This window comes from Plectropomus leopardus, chromosome 24, assembly GCF_008729295.1.
Source record: "Plectropomus leopardus isolate mb chromosome 24, YSFRI_Pleo_2.0, whole genome shotgun sequence".
Lineage (NCBI taxonomy): Eukaryota > Metazoa > Chordata > Actinopteri > Perciformes > Serranidae > Plectropomus > Plectropomus leopardus.
In genome coordinates, this window is record NC_056486.1 from 6,746,486 (window position 1) to 6,765,770 (window position 19,285).

General features: G+C 40.9%; 1 protein-coding gene across 1 annotated transcript in view; it reads left to right on the top strand.

Moving 5' to 3' along the window:
* Positions 1-19,285, top strand: part of LOC121963010 (receptor tyrosine-protein kinase erbB-4-like) — a 306,066-nt gene that overhangs the window by 273,219 nt on the left and 13,562 nt on the right. Inside the window, exon 21 of the mRNA XM_042513368.1 lies at positions 17,999-18,154. Coding sequence (XP_042369302.1) covers positions 17,999-18,154 — 156 coding nt within the window. The remainder of the gene's footprint in view (positions 1-17,998; positions 18,155-19,285) is intronic.

Genomic DNA, 19,285 nt, shown 5'->3' on the forward strand with positions numbered 1-19,285 from the left:
GGTTTTGCTCACAGGGATTACTTTTGCCTGGAGCTTTGGCCATGTTAAATGCGAACATCTGCCATTGTAACATTGTGTTTATAAAAACAGTTGAGAAATTTGCTTTTTTTTTTAACCTTCTTGGAAAAGTTAGACAAGAAGAGTAAAACCATTCTTACACATGAAAGTGGTACACATTTTCTTCTCTAACTCTCAGCAAGATAGCAAATAATTGTTTTTCCCAAATTGTCAAATCATTCTTTTAAGCAAAAACTGCAATGCCACAATTTCATTTAAAATTAATGAGCAACAACATTCAGTAAAATGTACTCAATTATCAAGAGAGTAGTCATTATACTAAGTAATTCAGCCCTTAGGCTGCCCCTACAGTTTTCCAGTGACGGTGGATATTTTTGATAGTGAGGGAAACATGAAGCAAGATGGAGAATGACTCGGCCATTTTAGCATTTTAAACACAGAGAAGCCTTCTCCTTGTCAGGATCATTGTTCTGCATCATAGCGTGAATCAAAGAATGTAAACATCATTACTTTGCTGTGTTATTGCACTCCATTGTCTCCTATTCAGTAGCAAGATGAGGGAATCCTTCCAATCATCTCTCCTCAGTATATCACAAAGTGAATGAGAGAAAGTCAACACAGTTACTTTCAGATATATAATTAAAGCACGGCAAGCGCCTGATAATGTTTAACCCAGAAAGTGGAGTATTTATTTGTGAAATGAAGTAGCATAAAATGGAAATACTGAAGTACAAGTACCTCAAAACTAGAGAGATATGTAATCTGTCCGTGCTGCTGTAGCTGCCAAACCATACGAACCAGGCAAAGAGTAACTCTCTGTTTTCCTTTTCCGCCATAATGTTGTGGCAATGTGCCAATCCCTCCCACCATCGCCACAACAACAGCACAAACACGGGCCGTATGTGGGCTCTGACCCGGGCAGGTGACCGCTGCGCCGCAAATTGATTGGCCGAGGCCTGTCGCCAGGCAGTGACTCTTCATCACTGAGTGTTTTGGGCATTGAGATAATGGCCCCCATTAATCTGCAGCCACACTCAGGGCTGCCCCGCGCCCGCTGCCACACATTCAATGACGGACGCCCACATCAGCCCACACACATGCGCTCACACACATTATACAGGACACACACAAATGTCTCCTTAGATCTGTGTGAATGGCTTCTTATTTATCAGTACTGATCTTTACTTTCTTGCCTTCCTTTTTCTTCTCCTTTCCTTTCTTTCTGCTGTTGCTCTCTCCTTTGCTCATATGTTCTCTCTTTTCCTTTCCTTTCCTCCCCATTTCAATTCAGTCTTTTCCTCTTCTTTATTAGTTTTCGCATCCTTTTCCTTATTTCACTTCCATCGTCCCCCCTGTCATTTCAGGTCTTTTCCTGTGTTTAGTTTTCTTTCCTCGCTATTCATGTCCTTTCCTATACTTTTACCTTCTCTTTTCTTCCTTTTCCTCTTCTTCTCTGCTCTTCTTTTATCGTTCCCTTTTCTTTCCTCCTTCCACCAATAAAAAGGTTTGTTTGCTTCTCTGTGTTGTGTCTTTACCTTTTCTTTCCTTTCCTCTTTTTTGCAGTTATTTTCTGTTTTATATTCTTTCATTTCCTCTCCATTACTGTTTCCCATCCTTATCCTCAGTTCCTTTCCTCTCTCTTCTCTTTTCCTAGCTTTCCTCCTCTTCTTTGCTCTCTTTTCTGCGTTATACCACTTATAAACAGCCACTATATCTCCTTTAATTCCTTTTATTTTCCTTCCTTTTTCTCTTCTCTTGTATGCTGTCTTTAATTCTTCTCTCGTCCTTTTCCTCATTTACTTTTCCCTCTTTCAGTGTCCTTTGCTTTAGTTTTTCTTTTCTCATCTTTCATATCTCTTCCTTCCTTTTCCTCTTATTCTTGCTCTTCATTTCCTGTCCTCCATCCTTTTCCTTTCCTAGATCCACTATTACACTGCTCTGTGTGTCCTCTCCTTTTCTCTCCTTTCCTCTTTTTACAGTTATTTCCTTTTCTTTGATTTCTCTTCTTTCCATTTCTTTCTAGATTTTGTTTTTCCTATTAGTGATGCGCGTGTCGAGCAACAGCCCACAGGTCTTTGGGGTCGAGTGGTTCGGGTCAGCTCATTAGAAAATATTGTGGGTTACGGGCAGGGCAGGTTGACAGGTTAGTGTTTTGACTTAGTTTACAGAAATATTGTGCAAAAATCCAGTTTAGATCTTTTCCCGCTCTTCTTTCTCTCTCTCTCACACAACAAGCAGCTTTCTCATCAGTGCTGCTGAGGCTTTCAGATTCCACTTTTACCAGGAATATCTGCAATAGTCCCACATATTTATATCTTTTTGGTTATAATGTCCATTAAAAATGTTTCCCTCTTGCTTGCTGTGTTCTTACAGCAAACAAGAGCCTCTCTGTCCACACAAATGCACCTGTGTAATACCATGTAAACAAACCACTATTCCTGTCAGCTGTGCACTCATGTAAACAAACCACATAGGTCATCAGCTGTGCGCTTGAGATCACATGTTTAAGACTTCAAAGAGGGGTGAGCACATGCTGTCTTTGTGTCATTTGTACTTTAAAACAGAAAAAAGTTTTAACTTCACAATATAGCCAACTGCAAGCAGTTCATTATCAGAAACTTTGAGCTCTGGTTTGCAGTTTGGGTTCTGATCATTGATTATTGCATATGTGGACGGGTCAGGCAGGTCAGGTTGGTTCCCACTGCAGGCTGGATCGAGACAGGGTTTGAAAAACCCGAAAATGTGCATCACTTCTTTCTATCCTTTGCCCCCAAACTTTTTACCCTTTCCTTTTCTCTCTTTTCACTTCTCTCTACTCCCCTTTCCTCCCTTTCTCTGCTTTCCCTTTTGTGCCTTATCACTCCCTGCTCTTTCCCTAACCCACTTATAAATAGCTACATATTTCCTTTCACAAACCTGCCCATTTTTCTGTTTCCATGGTGGCCATGTGCTCAGATTAACGGAGGTCAAAGTTTGCCCTATATCGCCTTCCACATTACCCACTCCAGGCCACATATCCTCATGTGACCTTGTGTGTGTGTGTGTGTGTGTGTGTGTGTGTGTGTGTGTGTGTGTGAGATTGCAGAAAACTAGGAATGTATTCTCGCATTTCTGTCTTTTTCTGCATCTCCCTCTTGTCTCCATTTCCTCTTTATCACTCACTAACTGATTCTCTCTTTCCCCTCTCTCATTCTCTCACTCGCCCTCTCTCTCACACACACACGCGCACACACACACATACACACACACACACATACAGAGTATTTTTTTCATTAGGTTTTGGATTATTAATGGAATAATTAGGTTTGGGATGTATTTTAATGAACAAATCAATCACTGAATTAAATATGGGATCGGAACTGAGTGTACGCGGGGCTACGGGAGTCTTTTAATTTGGCTCCCTCTCTCCTCCCCTCTCCTCCTCTCTCTGTCTTCCTTTCACAGCCTCTCTCCTCAGGCTCAGTATAATGAAAGTAGAATAGATTCGGCAAGTCGCTGTCCTGCCGGTGAAATGATTGGCTTTGGCAGTGAAGCCGGGGCTGGACGAGGACCTTGATTGGTTTTGGGGGGGATTGGAGGTGGGAGGGCTGCCTGACAGTGGCTTGTATATAGGCCACATTCAGGCAATTGGTTGGCGAGTGGTGAGAGAGTCGAGCAGTTTGTATAAACATACCCACCGGCGCACTTGTGGACTGACATCAGCACAACATGCCCTGCAGGGAAAGCCTCCAGTTAGACCTGTGCTGTGTTGTCACGGCCGCCCTGAATGGCGTTTTACAGACTCACTCTGCTAATGATGTTGCTGACCATTGACCTCAGATAATTTCTCCAAGGTGAGCTTAATACTATACTACGTTTTATGGTAAAATATACTTGGAAGCATGCAAGCAAGGGCATTTAAATTTATAGTACATGCTGTCAGCTATGTGCATGGAAAACTAAGCACACAGAGTCCAGAAATAGACACACAAACTTTTTTTTTCTGGCCATATCAGCACACATCTCCCCCCCCCCACTGCTTGGTAAGGGGAAGGAAAAGTAAAATCTGGGGACTTTTAAACTCCCGATCTTTGCCCTCATATGTGTGTATTCATGTGTTGATATTCCGTACAGATGTGTACACTTCCACATCAGACTGTGTGGTGTGTGTGTGTTTGGATTTGCATCCTGCGGTGGCTCCCCGGAGATGCCACCCGATGGCAGAAGATCCAATCTGGTCAAGCTTAGTGTGGAGCCCTCTGTGTCATTCCCCTCCCCTGCAAACGCAGCTCCGTGCTGAGCAAACACATCTTGCCTGGACTCATTAGCCCAGCTTTAACACCCCCTTTCCCTCCCTCCCTGCTTACCCCCCTGCACACATCCTTCATCTTCCCCTCCCTCTCTGAAAAAAAGAAGATGGATTCCAGTCTTTGCTGTGAATCCCTCCCCTGTGTTCTCGTATCTATCATGCCATCGCATCTCAATGATAGGAACGTCTCAATGGACTTGTGCAACATCCAGACCTGGACACGTGTATTTAGACATTAACACTGCTACTGAACTTTCTCCTGATTTCCAGTTTTCCCTCCTGTAGCATAGCACAAATATTTGCAGGTTAAAAAAGCTCATGTATTTTCTTTTTGTGCCTCTGCATTGGCAATAGTTGTTGCTGGAAACAAATTCGCTCATTGTCATGAATGCTACATCTCACACCTTGAGGGACTTTCTTCAAATTTGGCACACATGTGAACATGAACTCAAGGATGACCTGATTTAATTCTTGGTGGTTATAGGTGAAAGGTCAAGGTCGCAGTGATCTTGTCTGTCTCATTCTTGTGAACGCCATATCTCTGGAGGGATATTTTTTCTTTTCAGTTTGACACAGACCTTCACTTGGTCTTAATGATGAACTGATTAAATTTTGCTGGTCAAAGGTTAAGGTCATTGTGACCTTACATCTGTTTGATTAGATTCTGAATTGGTGACACTAATCTTCAGTGTCCACCTTGTGACTGGGCTGATTGTATAGATCTTGCCACTTCTTGCCAAGCATCTTCACAGACATGGATGTAAACTGCAACTGTAACTTGACTGGTGCACAGAGGTGTAAAACCAGGAGGCAGTGTTCTAGTTTCTTTTTTTCTTTTGCTTTTTATTCAGTCAGGATGTCAACTATATGGACATGACAGCATAGCATCAGATCAACGGGCTTTTCGGTGTGAGCATCATTTTTGTAGTTCCTTGTGGTGCCCTAAGGACTTATTCTTTCTCTAGCACATTGTTCCCTGCCTAGATTGCCCTCATACATCTTGAGAGCCTTTCTTTATCCCTCTTTGAAAACACAAGCCAACTGCCTGGCAGGGCCTCCTAAAGATACCCCTAGAGAAACTCATCAAGCATTTCCTAGCCAGGCGTACATGCCTGTAAGAATACAATCAAGACCAGCCGTGATTCTATATATTTACATAAAATATTACAGAAAAGTGCTGTGACTATTCATTTAAAAACAACATACTGTAGTTGCTTGTTGCCATCTTGCACATTTGAATAAAGAGTGCCACAGTTGGAGCAATTAACTATAAAGTGATGTAAACAGTCTGCATTGCACAGAAAGGCAATTATGATTACCAAGTGAAGAGATACATGACTCCTGTCAACAATGTCCACTTAATTTCCTGTTAACAGTTGATGAACAAAAGCGATGCAGCCTGAAGGTGATGCATATTTTTACCTCGGCATATTTATCATTGACAGGTTGAACATGTGTAGTCTGATGTGTTGGTTTTAATGCATGTATAGATTAAGATTGATGGAAGTGTGGCAGTTAAGAACTTCATAGCACTTTGGCTAAATTGGATCCCTGGGTTTAACGCATTTTTGGGGAGCTTAAAGGTCCAGTATTAAGAATTTAGGGGCACTCATTGGCAGGGTTTGCCATGTTGTTTCTACAATAGCCGGGAATGGACAAATCAAACAGTGACTCTAGATGTTGACAAAACTAAACTGTTGACATGACAGATTCTTATGCATTTTGGCTGAGAATTTAACCATCAGACTTTATTCTTAACCTTGGAGTTAATATTTTCGTAAAACAATTACAGTTCAACTGTTAAGCATAAGGAAAGGCAACGAGCAACTTGGTAAGAAATGTCCCAAATTTCAAGAAAAGAGTAGTTTTAGAAAATCTTTCTTCTTTTTATTTTGAAGCTTGAGAAAAATTTCTAGAGAACTGGATGCACATTTGTCAGTTATATATTTTAAATGATTTTACATGAGTTACAGATTCTTAAAATAGATAAATAAATAAATACATTTTTATGCAGCTTGTTTTTCCATGGCATTTCTTTCTTTCTTTCTTTCTTTTTTAACTTCCCTGTTTGTTTCTTGGTTTGCTTATTTGTTTGTTTCTTTGGGTTTCTTGTGTGTACGAATTTTCTAGTAGTTTTTGTCCTTTTACAAATTTCTTGCTAATTTCTGGGTCATTTCTTCTTAAGTTGCTCATTGCCTTTTCCCATGTTTTTAAAGGCAATCGAACCAATTTTCCTTGATTTTAAAGGGTTAACTATCCCAACCAACTGAGGCAACAAGTGCTAACCAATTAGAGGCAGTGTTTGATGATGTCATTCGGTGTTATGATCAGCCACGTGCTTCTGTTTAGGAGGATGCCGTCAAAGAAATGGCCCTTTGAAGCAACGGGTGTTTGTTCTCAAGTTTACAGCTGCTGTACAAATGGGCTTTTGGCCCAATGGGACATTTCCAGATTACTCGGATTGAAAGTGCTTTAGATGAATTCATAATAGAGAGTTGTCAGTAGGTCCACTTTCATGACAGCTGAGTAAATTCCATCCACCAGTAAAGACTGTGTTGTCTAGTTAAAATGGTATTGGATTTTATTCATGCTTCACTTAAAAACTATCTGAAAATGCTTTGAAACAGCAAGCAACAATGATGTATAGTGAATGATTGTATGCTTAGTGTTGCCCTATACATTCAGTTTCTTTTCGTCCAGTCTTTCCCATAAAACACATTATACTAAGTTATAGTGAATTTAATACTGGCAGCGGGCTATGTGGTGGTGATCCATGTTCAGCACTTCATTTCCCAGGGGCTTTATTAATAATGCAGTCCCGCAATTCTTTGCATCTCAGAGCTTGTCGGGAAGCACATCACGCCATGATTACCAAACAGCACTAGCCATAATACTATCCTACATTTAAAAAAAACAAAAAGTGACTAATGTGCACCCTGAGCAGTTTTGTTCCAACACTAACACATTCCCAGAGTCTTCCACACACACACACACCAGTCCCTGGAGTATGTACATCTCACTGCTGATGCAACAAAATGGGGAAACAGGGTGGAGGGGGACTGAGGAGGACGAGGTGATGAGGAGAGCGGGCAGTGGAGGGATAAGCCCCCCGGGTCTTTCTAATTATCTGTGAGGATCAGCAGTGCTCAAGGATGCATAAGGGGAGGGATTTGACTGCCAGATCCACTGGGTAGCAAAGCCTGATTGGATCGGTCACCTCTCTGCATACACACCCATTACTCATGACGCCTGGAGCCGAGGCTCATTAGACACAGGCATATGCAGGCGTGCAGATGAATGGTGGCAGCGGAAATTCCGATTGTCCCGCAACTCGGCACGGTTTCTGAAGTCTTTTTTTCGTAGCATAGAGTTTCTTTTTTGGCTTGTCTATCCGTCCATCCATCCCATTCTTGTGAAGACAATATCTGATGAATGCCATATGGGAATTCCTTAAATTTGGCACAAATGTTCTGTTGGACTCAGCAATGAACTGGTGAGATTTTGGTGGCCATAGGTCAAAAGTTCAGGTTAATGTGATCATGTCACTTTCTTTTGAAGATGATATCGCAGAAATACCCTTAAGGGATTTTTTTTTTCTTCAAATTTGGCACAAACATCTGCTTGGACTTAACAATAAACTGATGAGATTTTTGTTGCGTTTGTTGTGAAAATTAATGTAACCTTGTACCTGTCATTCTCGTGATCAATATCCCAAGAACCCCTTGAAATTTTTCTTGGTGTTTGAGGAACAAAATCTGTATTACCTTTGCCAAGGAGGTTAAGTTTCCAGTTCACTTTATTTGGACTATGGAAAAACTGCTTCCCCAATTTCAGTGTATTCTGGTAGAACAAGGTAGCATGGGCCTTTGACAAACTCATTAAAATTTGGGGAATTACTTCAAATTTGGCAAAAACATCCAGTAATGCTTACCGGAATTTAGTGATTTAAGTTCAAGGTTGCTGTAACCCGGCGTCTGCTTCATTCTTGTGATAACAATGCAAAATCTCAAGAAGACTATACAGGAATTCCTTTAAAAATGTAGCATACAATTTTACTTGGACTCAACAATGAACTGATTACATACTGGTGGTCAAAGGTCAAGGTCACTGTGACCTCCCAAAATATGTTTCAGCCAAAACTGAATAATTCATTTGCTAATCATGACAAAGTTTCACACAAATGTCCAATGGGATATTTTATATCCAGGTCAAAAGGTCAACTTCACTGCGAGATGATAATAGTATGCAAAAACACTTTTCTGGCCATTACTTAATGGAATCTCAGCAACAGAAGGGGAGACTTTTTGTGTCACATACGAAATTGTTGACACTAATTTTGGGTGCCCACCTTGAAACTGTGCTGATTGTATAGATCATCTTTGCATCCAGGGGTAAGATGTATGTAAAGCTCCCATGTTTTTGCAGACATGTATTTAAACTTTAAAAGTGCAATTTGTTTGGTGTGTGGAGGCCTACAACCGTGAGGCAGTAAATCTAGTTTTATATTAATAAGTCCTACAAATGCTACTTTAGTAAAACATGCAGCAAGTGTTTCCACCTAGTTGCCTTGTCACTTTTGCATTTTCGCCAAAATAGCAGCCGTATAACAAACAAACAGGGAGCATTAAGGGAGGAGAATAATACTATGTGTCCACGCAAATGCAATCATGAATGCATATGATTTCTATGAGCACTCATGTACATGAGAGGTGTGGTTACACATGTGTCAGTGTCAACAGAACAATTTGTCCCTTTCTATAGCAGGCAGTGGGCAGGTCGAATCACGTCCAACGGCTCCTCACCACGATAATTACCCGCTGCGAGTAAAAATTACAACTTCTCAGTGTCGCAGCAAGTAGCAGGCAAATTATAGGCATGGGTATGAAGGTTGAGTGTGTAGCCGGGTGTTCAGTTTATTGAAAAAAGAATCAAATGCCCTCTGCTTCTTTCTTTCCTTCTCTCTCCCTCTTGATTCTTTCTCTCTGTTCGCTTCACCTGTCGAACTCAGAGCTGCTGAGCTGTCGATGTAACCCATCATTAATGTCCTCGCGGCTGCCCATAGGCCATCTCAAACTTCACAAGATCTCACTCCAGTGCTGTTAATTGATGCTTGGATGACGTCCTCACCCAGCGCGGACATTTAGCCGCATCGCTGCAAATGTCATCTTTTGTTGCGGCTAATTGATAGCAAGAAGTGCTTTGTTTAAATTTGACATAACTTAATATCAGCAGCATATTTTACTCAGAAGAGCTAAAATTAATCTCACTGATCAAAAAGTTGCTGTGTTTCCCTTCCTAATTCCACTGCAGCAGCCAAAAGAAAATATATTGACATTTGCTCATGTAAATTTGCCAGCAGCGGTCTTTTATTGCCTGCACAGTGACATTTTTCCATTCCACAGGAGAGTTGAGATCATGGCGACAGAGATTAGATAATTTTACATTTGGTTCCCACTCTTGAGGTGGAGGTAATTAAGAACGAGAAGACATCAAGCGTGGAGAAGTTCTGGCATTGTTCAACTCTGAGGGAATCTACCTTCACCTTGTGTACAGCCTCACACTCACAGGTGCGCACACACTCACAAACACACTCAGCTCGGCTTGATAGATAGGTGCATTTTTTTCAGCTGTGGTTCCACAACGGCTGAATGCGGAGTAAATGGGCCCGCTCCTCGACTGCTGCGCCACAGCTGAGCTGTCGTTATATATGTCACATTATGTCACCATCACCTGGATCGTTCATTAAGCATCTAAACCATCCGGTGATGCAGTTTGGAGCTTATTGGTTTCTGTGGACATAATACAACACAGCACACTATTTTATAGGGTTCCTACATAAGATGGGAAAGTAAGGATTTTTGATTTTACTAATTTCCAAATTTGGTATGGCTGAAAGAAAAGAGTATGAAAAAGGTTTTGTACCTCTAGAATATTGCCCCTTTCTGTTTCCAAAATATGAAATTTAGAATATCATCGTTGTTGCGTGCAAACCTTGTATCTCCACATTTTACCGTTTTCTTTTTTTTCATAAATTAATTCTGTTGGTCCTGCTCTTAATCTATCTGTGGTGTTTACCAAAAATTTACTCCTCATAAGATTGTCATGAATCTTTAAATTAGCTATAGCAACTAAAACCGTTATTTGTACCAGGCTGTAAACGCGTTCATTTTTGCTGTAAAGTTGGGCATTTTGACATTAGGGGGTCTATGCAGATTGACTTGCTTCTAGAGCCAGCCTTAAGTGGCCATTACAGGAACTGCAGTTTTGGGGTTTTCATCGTTGGCTTTATATTTCAGCCCGTGTTGCAGATCCATAGGCAACCTTTGTATAATATTTAACTTAATATTTACTTTCTTTTATTTTTTTTACGATGTCCTTTTTTGCAAATTGCTTGATGCTGAGCCTAGCTGTAAAAGAAATAAATACATAACAATGACTCAGAATAAAATTTGAATTTATTATGTGAATGTACACGTGATTAAATAGAACCGACATTGACTGGCTCATTCTCCCCTCCTTGCATTTTTCTTTTCTTCACACACACACACACACACACACAGGTTTTTCACACACATGCTTTGGAGACTGCCAGCTCAGTGGGAATGCCTTCCATTCTATCTCCCACACAGCACACAGCGCATGACAGACGACCACCTGCACCACCTGAGCAGACCCATTGTACGCGCTGCTTATCGCGCTGGTCCCAGTCCTCGGCGTGTGGACAGTCCCATATTGCTCACATTGTTGCTGCCTCAGCCCAGTCGGTGGGGCGGCGGGGCTTTCGGCAGGAGATGGAGGGGAGGCGGGTGCGCCACATGCGGCGCTCTTATCGCTCCCTCTGGAAACAGGCACCTCACCTTCTGCTTCCTGTAAGAAACTCAGCGTGCTGCCTTTTTTTTTCTTCTTTTGACATGAATTCCCAGATAAACTGCAACTCATACAGTCTGCGCAACCCAAGAGTTGTATCATTAAAGCAATTTAACCGCTGATGGTTCCCACTGCTTCCTCAAAAAGCATGTTGCCTAGCAACAAATATAGAAAAGTCTGACTAAATTACTTGTTTCACGTTAGTGTATAGCTCATGCTAGTAATATCTCCAATAAACACTAGATCTGCTGAAGACCTGAGTTGAATTTATTACCCGTTGTACTCCATCATGTCTGTCCTCCTCCTCCTCCACTTACCTTCCAACTGCTCTCCTTTATACCCAGCATTTTTTATTCCACAGCATCTTTCTCTCCTGCTGAGGTGTACTGCTCCCTGTAGTTCCACACTACTTCGCTCTGTTTTCATGCCTGGTTTCATCCTCTTGTTTTCCTCCATTACTGACGACTCAGATCTTTAGTCCTTTTTTTTTTCTCCATGCTAGAGAGAAGGGGCTAATGGGTCGCGGACCAGCCGTGACCCGGTCTGTTGCGTGCTTTAGAAAACTTTTACCCTCTGTAAACAATTCAGGAGTCTGCAGAGATGAAAAAAGACCTTCAGTGTTGTTTAAAAATGAGATTTTATCCCGCCTGGTAGCCAGTGTCGGGTCAGACAAGGATAAACTATAAAGAAGTTTTCACAACAAACAGCATCCTCTCACAAGTCATTTGACTGAACCCTGTAGGAGGAAACAAACAATTCCAAGCCTAATTTCTAAAGCTTTGCCGATAAGTCCAAAGTCAATTCATAACATTGACATTTGAATTTTAAATTAACATTCAAATGCTGCACATCCTTTTTTTCATGTGCGTTTATTTTGTTTAAATGCAGCATTTCTGCACAGATGCAGATAAATAAATAGAATAATAGATAATAATAACAAGATACATAAATAGAATCATCTGCAGAGAGATTTAAATCTGCACTCATTGGTTCCTCTAGGCCGCTTTAAAGCACTGATCTTCTACATGCCAATGTCAGGGTGTATCTTAGCTGGTGTTTTAATTTTTCTAGTCTTTATGGTTCATTGATAGCATGTATTTACAAACTTTTTAGTACTTCCCTGTATTAACTGCATTTTGTGTTCTTTTGATGTTTTATATTTTTGGATGGACCACAGAATGGGGGACAGCTATACGTGTGGGGTAGTCCCTGAGTGAGTGAGTAATAGAGTTGAAGTTGCACTATTGGTTTCTCTATTGGCTGTTGTTGGAGAAAATCAGACACTGAAGTGAATATTACATGTTACGGTGTTGGACCGAATGCTGCTGCAATGACACAAATATCGGCAATATCAGCAGAGCTTGGCTCTGTTTGTGGCCACGGGCAGCCCAGCCTCCACTGGTCTCTGCTGGTCCGAGCAGAGCTGCAGAGATATGTTAATGATCAGTGTGTATGGTTCCAGAGAAAGCAGCTCCCCTCCGCTGTGCGACTGCGTCTAACATTCAGTGTATTGTTTTACATTTAACACAATTTCATGATTACAAACTCATTCGCAGACCTACAAATTAACTCTGTATTACACTTGAACTCAGCATCATAATCTACCATTTGACTTGTTGGCACAGAACAGCAAAGCAGGGAGGTATAAAATATGAGGAAAGTGAGTTGGATATAGAGGTGGCTATCAAATAAATGGGATTGAAATATGGCTGCACATATAGTTTGGCTAATAGGTGACTGCTGACTTGTCCTAAGGCACACTCTGACTCTTGCTAAGGTCTTGGCTTAACAGCTGTTGTAAAGTTCCAAAAAGTACAATGTTTTTCAAAAAAGAAAATGTTTTATAATTCAAACTTCTATAGCGGCACTTCATGCTCTGAGGACTTTAAACATCCCCCAGTGTCATTTGGGATGTACAACAGTGCTGCCAGGTCCTTAACCTTAATGCTCCCGGGTAGCATGTGGCTCACAAAGCTCTCTGTGTGCTGTGAGAGCTCTCAGGGGACCTTTCATATAGGTTCAAGTGTGTGTTTTCTGGAAAAGGAGGCCTTCCCTGAACCGGACGAATGTGTTCAAAGTTGCTGCCATTGTTCATGTGGCTCTGACCTAATGTTAACATTAACATTGAAATTTTGTTCAACAATGAGACAGCTAACCTACCATCCAAATTAAATGACATGCATTATTTAAGCACAAGTGTCCTTTTTCCAAAATGAATATGTGCCATTTCGGAGATTCAGCATATGATTTAATTTGGGGCTGTAAGTGGAACTAAGCACTGAGTTCTCCTTTCCCACGACTTGTCAAGCTTTAATGCAAAGAGCAAAAGTTTGGCTTCAATAAGTTGAAATCTTTGCATGCTCACTGTCACCTTGTTTTCTCTTTTTCCACATCACCTTCCGTGAGGTTGCATGTTGCAATTTCATCGCTCGGTCCCACGGTGTCACAGACTTTTAGATGCACTCCTGCTAAGTCCACGAGGGCTTAGGCCTGTCTCACTGCAAATTCAGCAAGTGCTTAAGGGCTCTGATGTGAACTTTAGGAGCCTTTGTGTGGATTGATAGTGTCTGCAAACCGGCTGCAGACTTTCAAGAAGAAATTGAACATAGGTCATAAGTCACAGCAAAAGATATCACCGAAACAGTTATACGTTTTTACATGGATTTGCTATAAAAGAATTAAACAATTTCAGCATAGGATTCACCTAGAATTTTGAAGGGAAGCAAGGGACAGGTCCCCCATAATATTTAAATTTAGAACATTTATGGAAACAAATAATACATATGTATCCTAATTTTAACAACAACTGATTACTTAATATTCCATATATTCCATCCATTCCAATATTTTACCACGCATTTAAATGTATCTGTTCTGAATTCACCTTTTTGGAGATTTTTTTTTTATTTACCTACTCAAATTTTAGCAACCGATTCGGTTTTGGATTTGTGAATGTTGAAAAAAAAAACAAATGTGCCTTTTTATAATTTCATATTATATTCAAAACAAATAAGCAAAATATTTACATTTATAGTTTACATTTAGTTTGCACCCCCCACCCCCCCACCCCCCCGGCGTGGGTGTGGGTTACTACTATTTTTGTCTCTTATTTACTTAAATAAACATGTATCCCCCCCCAAAAAACAACGTAAAACTCGCAGAAAACTTTTACTTTGACAAAATTAATGACATTTATGTAGAAAATGCATTAATTAGGGAAACTAAGCATTTGACGCTCCAAAATTTCTGGCGGAAGACCCCAAATCCTACTATTTTATGTGTTCCCTCCTACACACTCCAGTATTGAAACCAAAACTACACCCCGGGTATTCAGTATTTTATTGTACTTGTTAGGAAACTGAAAGAGACCCAGACAACATGCATTTTCCTTCCATTTTTGTACATCAACACGTACATCATCTTTTCTTTAAAGGTCAGCCTTTCACATATACTTTGAACTTTGAGTGCAGCAGCTCGACGAAAAGTTTAGAGCGGTGCACGGCTCCAAATGTAGTTCTCTCCCTTCAAGGTTTCGCCATCTCCACGGAAAAATAATGGCTGAGAGAGAGCACAAAGTGATTTTGCCTTTCGGGCAGGCAGGTTCTTTACTCATTCACTATTCATTGAAGCTGTTCTTGCAAGTTGCAGTGAGCAACTTAATTTTGTTTGGATTTTGCACAATTTCCTCAGACAAAGATTACACCATCTATAATTCATTACATGACCAAGAGGCATTAGTTTCAGTAATAAACATTTAATCAGGGAAGCTGTACAAGAGGTGACAGAGGCCATCTCAACCTGCCAGTCATACACAGGTAATATTGTGCAAGACTCCAGAGTATTAAAAGAAAATTCTGAACATTTGTTTCTCAAACATGGCAGTTTTAATTACCTCCTCTGCAAGTTCCTGTATGATCGACAGTATACAAGTTATGTAATCACAATTTATCCAATTCCACTTCCACTTTTAAGGACTTCAGGGATTGTGAAACTTAAGCATTGTTAAAGCGGCCCAATCAGCGCGACCTGAAACCGACGCTGCCCCCACATCCTCCGCTGGGATGCTGGTGTTTACAGCCCGGAGTGGCTGAAAATTAATTGGCTCCTTGAGCTGCTGTACATTCCCCCTGTCAGTGCGATGGCTTCCCCTCATTGCCCTGTCACTTTAAGTCGAAGTGTATTAATGGACTGTGTGGGCCATTGATTCCTAATTCCTCTCGACGTTGACATCGGGGATAAATATTGCGTGGCGCGGTCGTCTTCGGGCTTATTGTAATCAGCATTGTTATTGATCGCCTGCCTGAACCCCCCAGAAGTAATCTATTTTAAATACACTTTCAGTAAAAGGGGGCTCGTCCCATCTCAGTCTTCATATTGGTGAGGAAAGGGGCTACTTTAGCAAAATGAGGGACACGATATGAGGAAGTAGTCCTGAACTGGGAGATATAAGACAGTGAGAGACATTCAGTTGGACTGACAGATAGAAATATTGCAAGAGTCACCAAGTATGCTCTGTGAAATATGTCTTGCTTTTGCGTATAGGTGGTCTCCGGGTGGTCTCTGTCAGCGCGTGTGTGTCTGCGCGTCTGTCTCCGTGAGGCCAGCGGATGATGGATGAGGGCTCAGCAAGCGGCGAGCCAGACGTCGGCGCTATCGATTTATCCTCACATTTGTCTGGGAGGAGGCGGCGCGGAGCATTTCAACACAATGTGCCTTGATGTGTGCCCACACGTACACATATATACAGTGTTTTTGCCATATTTAAAATGAACAATGATTCTCTCGCGCCTGCAGAGGCGTGGGCCTTGGTTGGAATTTTTCATTGTCTGCTGAGTACAATGGCTGCCTCCCTCCTCATCAAGGTGTTTTTATTGATCCACCTGGTAAGTGGCATCCACTTGTTTAACACCCAGTCTAATACACTTCAATTGGCGCAGCCTTGCCTGTCTGCCTGCTCGTCTGGCTGTTTTGTTCAGCTGAGCACAGAAGAAGAGTGTGTAAGTGTGTCAGGGGAGTGTGTCTGTGCCCACGAGGGTATGATGAAACCTGTGTGTTCATGAAGAAAAGGTGGCATGTGTGTCTGTGTGTGTTTCGAGGTTCTGTGTGAGCACACTAACACTGCTGCAAATAGGTTTTTGTGCGACTGTCAAGAGTCCTTGCTCCATCCAGCCCATTGAGCAACAAATTAAGGCTGCAAAGCAAAGTTGTCATTCTCTGCGCTCAAGGCTTTGTTGTTTTTCCTGTTACTTGCTTTGCTCATTGGGTGTTCATAATCAACGTTAACAAATTGGAAGGACATCCATTGTTCTCCCCGGCCTAGCCGTCTTGAAAATGGCCCCAATTACTGAGGACACGGAGGCGACATGTCAGAGACAAAATCTCAGTTATGACTGAACAAGATTACACTTGAGTTGGACACATAACAAAGTTACACACTTCAAGACATTGCCATTTTGTCTTCTAGTTGTAGCAGCTCTTTGATCCAGTAACAATTGAGAGAAACACAGTGCTGCAAGATGCTCTTTTTCTTACATGACTATTTAAAAATATCTAGTGACTGAACAAGATTTCAAGTAGGTAAGACACTTTGAAAGATGTAGATTTATGTTACACACTTTAATAGACATTTTGTCTTCGCGTTCTGGCAATATGTCCTTTCTCCTACGTGACTATTTAACAATATCTAGTGTCTGAAATAGATTACACTTGAGTTGGACTTATTACAACATGTAGACACACTTAAGGACACTGTCATTTGTCTTCTGGTTGTACCAGCTGCTTGGTCCAGTGACACAAGAGAGAAATACACTTCCGTTAGATGTCCTTTCTCCTACATGACTATTTAACAATAGTAAAACAATATCTATTGACCACACAAGATTACACTGGAGTTAGATACACTACAAGATGAAAATACTGAAGTTAAACACTTTAAGACATTGCCATTTTGTTTTCTAGTTGTAGCAGTTGTTTGGTCTGGTAACAGTGGAGAGACAATATCTAGTGACAAGTGACAGAACAAGATTACACTTGAGTTGGACACTTTTCAAGATAAATATATGATGTCACACACTTTAACACACTGTTATTTTGTCTTCTGGCTGTACCAGCTGTGTGGTCCACTAACAGTGGAGAGAAATACACTCTTGCAAGATGTCCTTTTTCCTACATGACAATTTAACAATATCTAGTGACTTAACAAGATTACACTTGAGTTGGACATGCTACAAGATGTAGATATTGATCTTACACACCGTTGTTTTTACTTCTAGTACCAGCTACTTGATCCAGTAACACAAGAGAGAAACACACTCCTGCAAGATGTCCCTTCTCACACATCAATATTTAAAATAATCAAGTGTTAGCTTCAAATATATGTCAGCATGCAGGAATCAAGGGATGTTGAAAGGACATTTATTTCAAAAATCTGAGGATTTCCAACAAGGGATTGTCTGTTCGATCTGGATTCTCTGAATGTCGATGTGATGTCAGATAACTGCAAATGTTCTGTACTCAGAGTTGTGATTCGAGAGCCATTTTTCACTTGTCAAAAGTTTGAATTTCTGACTTCCTGACATCTCTGGATTGCTATAAAAGCTAACCAAGATTCTCTGTCTCCTCTAGTATATATGAGGTATGATAAGGATGAAAGATTGAATCCAAATATCTACGTGGGTGTGTGGTTAATGATGATGACAGTTATGACAATAATTTTATGTTAGGGTTGACATTTACCGCATCGTCGATCTCAGACTGCTCCGATCATGGAATATAAAATGATAAACGGCTTCATAGTCATCTCTTTTCTTTCTCGCTCTCTCTCAGGGCATGATGTACCTGGAGGAGAGGAGGCTGGTCCACAGGGACCTGGCTGCCCGGAACGTGCTGGTGAAGTCACCCAATCACATCAAAATTACCGACTTCGGCCTGGCGCGGCTGCTGGATGCCGATGAGAAGGAGTACAACGCAGACGGCGGCAAGGTTGGTGTAAGTGAAGGCGTGAGCATGTTTACCTGACTGACAGCGATTTAACACACAGGGCAGCTTACATAAAAAAGGTTGACAGAAAATAGTAAATACTGCAACCAGAAAGTAATAAAACAAAGGTCAGTGCTGGGGGCCAGGGAGGGCCGAACCTATTTGTGTGTCTCTGAATGTGTGTTTGCATCTATGTCACCGCTGTAAAGTGGGTGAGTAGTTCAGTCTGAATTTTAAAATAATAAATAATTTATTAATCATGACCTCTGTGTATTGTTAGCCTTGTCTAGTATACTGTCCTGCATATTTGCATATTTGCACGGAAGCATTTATAAAAAACTTTTACAGTATATTTTGCCTTACAGCTTTGTGTATGATAGATTTTTATACCCACAGCCCACATACACACCCCAGCCCACATAGATTTGCATTTTATATATTATCTTAATACTTACATGACTTACTTTTGCAATATTTCATCTATATAAAGTATTTGAGTTATTTTGAGTCACTGAATATATCTGCACAAAGGAAGCTAAATTTGAATGAGCATGTTTTTTTGTCTACTATAAGGCATTGTTCAGCCAACTAAAAACAGAATGGGTAACTCTAAAAATGCTGGTAACTTTTGTATTTTTCAACAAAAAGTAAAAAAGTTATCTGTTTCCACTTAAACAAAACAGACAGTAATATTTTTTTGTGTGTCATGCAGCAATATTTTTGCCAACTCCAAAGCGGTAAAACTCTCTTAAGGTCAGTCTCGTGAACTTAGTTTCAATAATGTATAATTTAGAATCACTTCATCCAAACAAATAATGCAGCCCCAGTTCCAATCAGTTTGTTTTGTTTGGGGACCCAGACTACATTAATCAGAAGCCTCTTCTCTTTTCCTCACTTGAGATTTACTATGCAAATTGTCCTGATCAACTCACTTTATTAAATTGTTCATCACTGCATCTATTCAGCTGGAGGCCCGAAGGTGCCACCACATCTTGAGTCTGAGCTGTGGGCAGATACAAAAAAAGTATTTTCATAAATCAGACCAGGTGATGCAACCATCTGAGTGATTGACTCCATGTTGGTATTCGCCGAAGCCGCGATAAATGAGAGCCATTGTCAGCAGATATACATGTG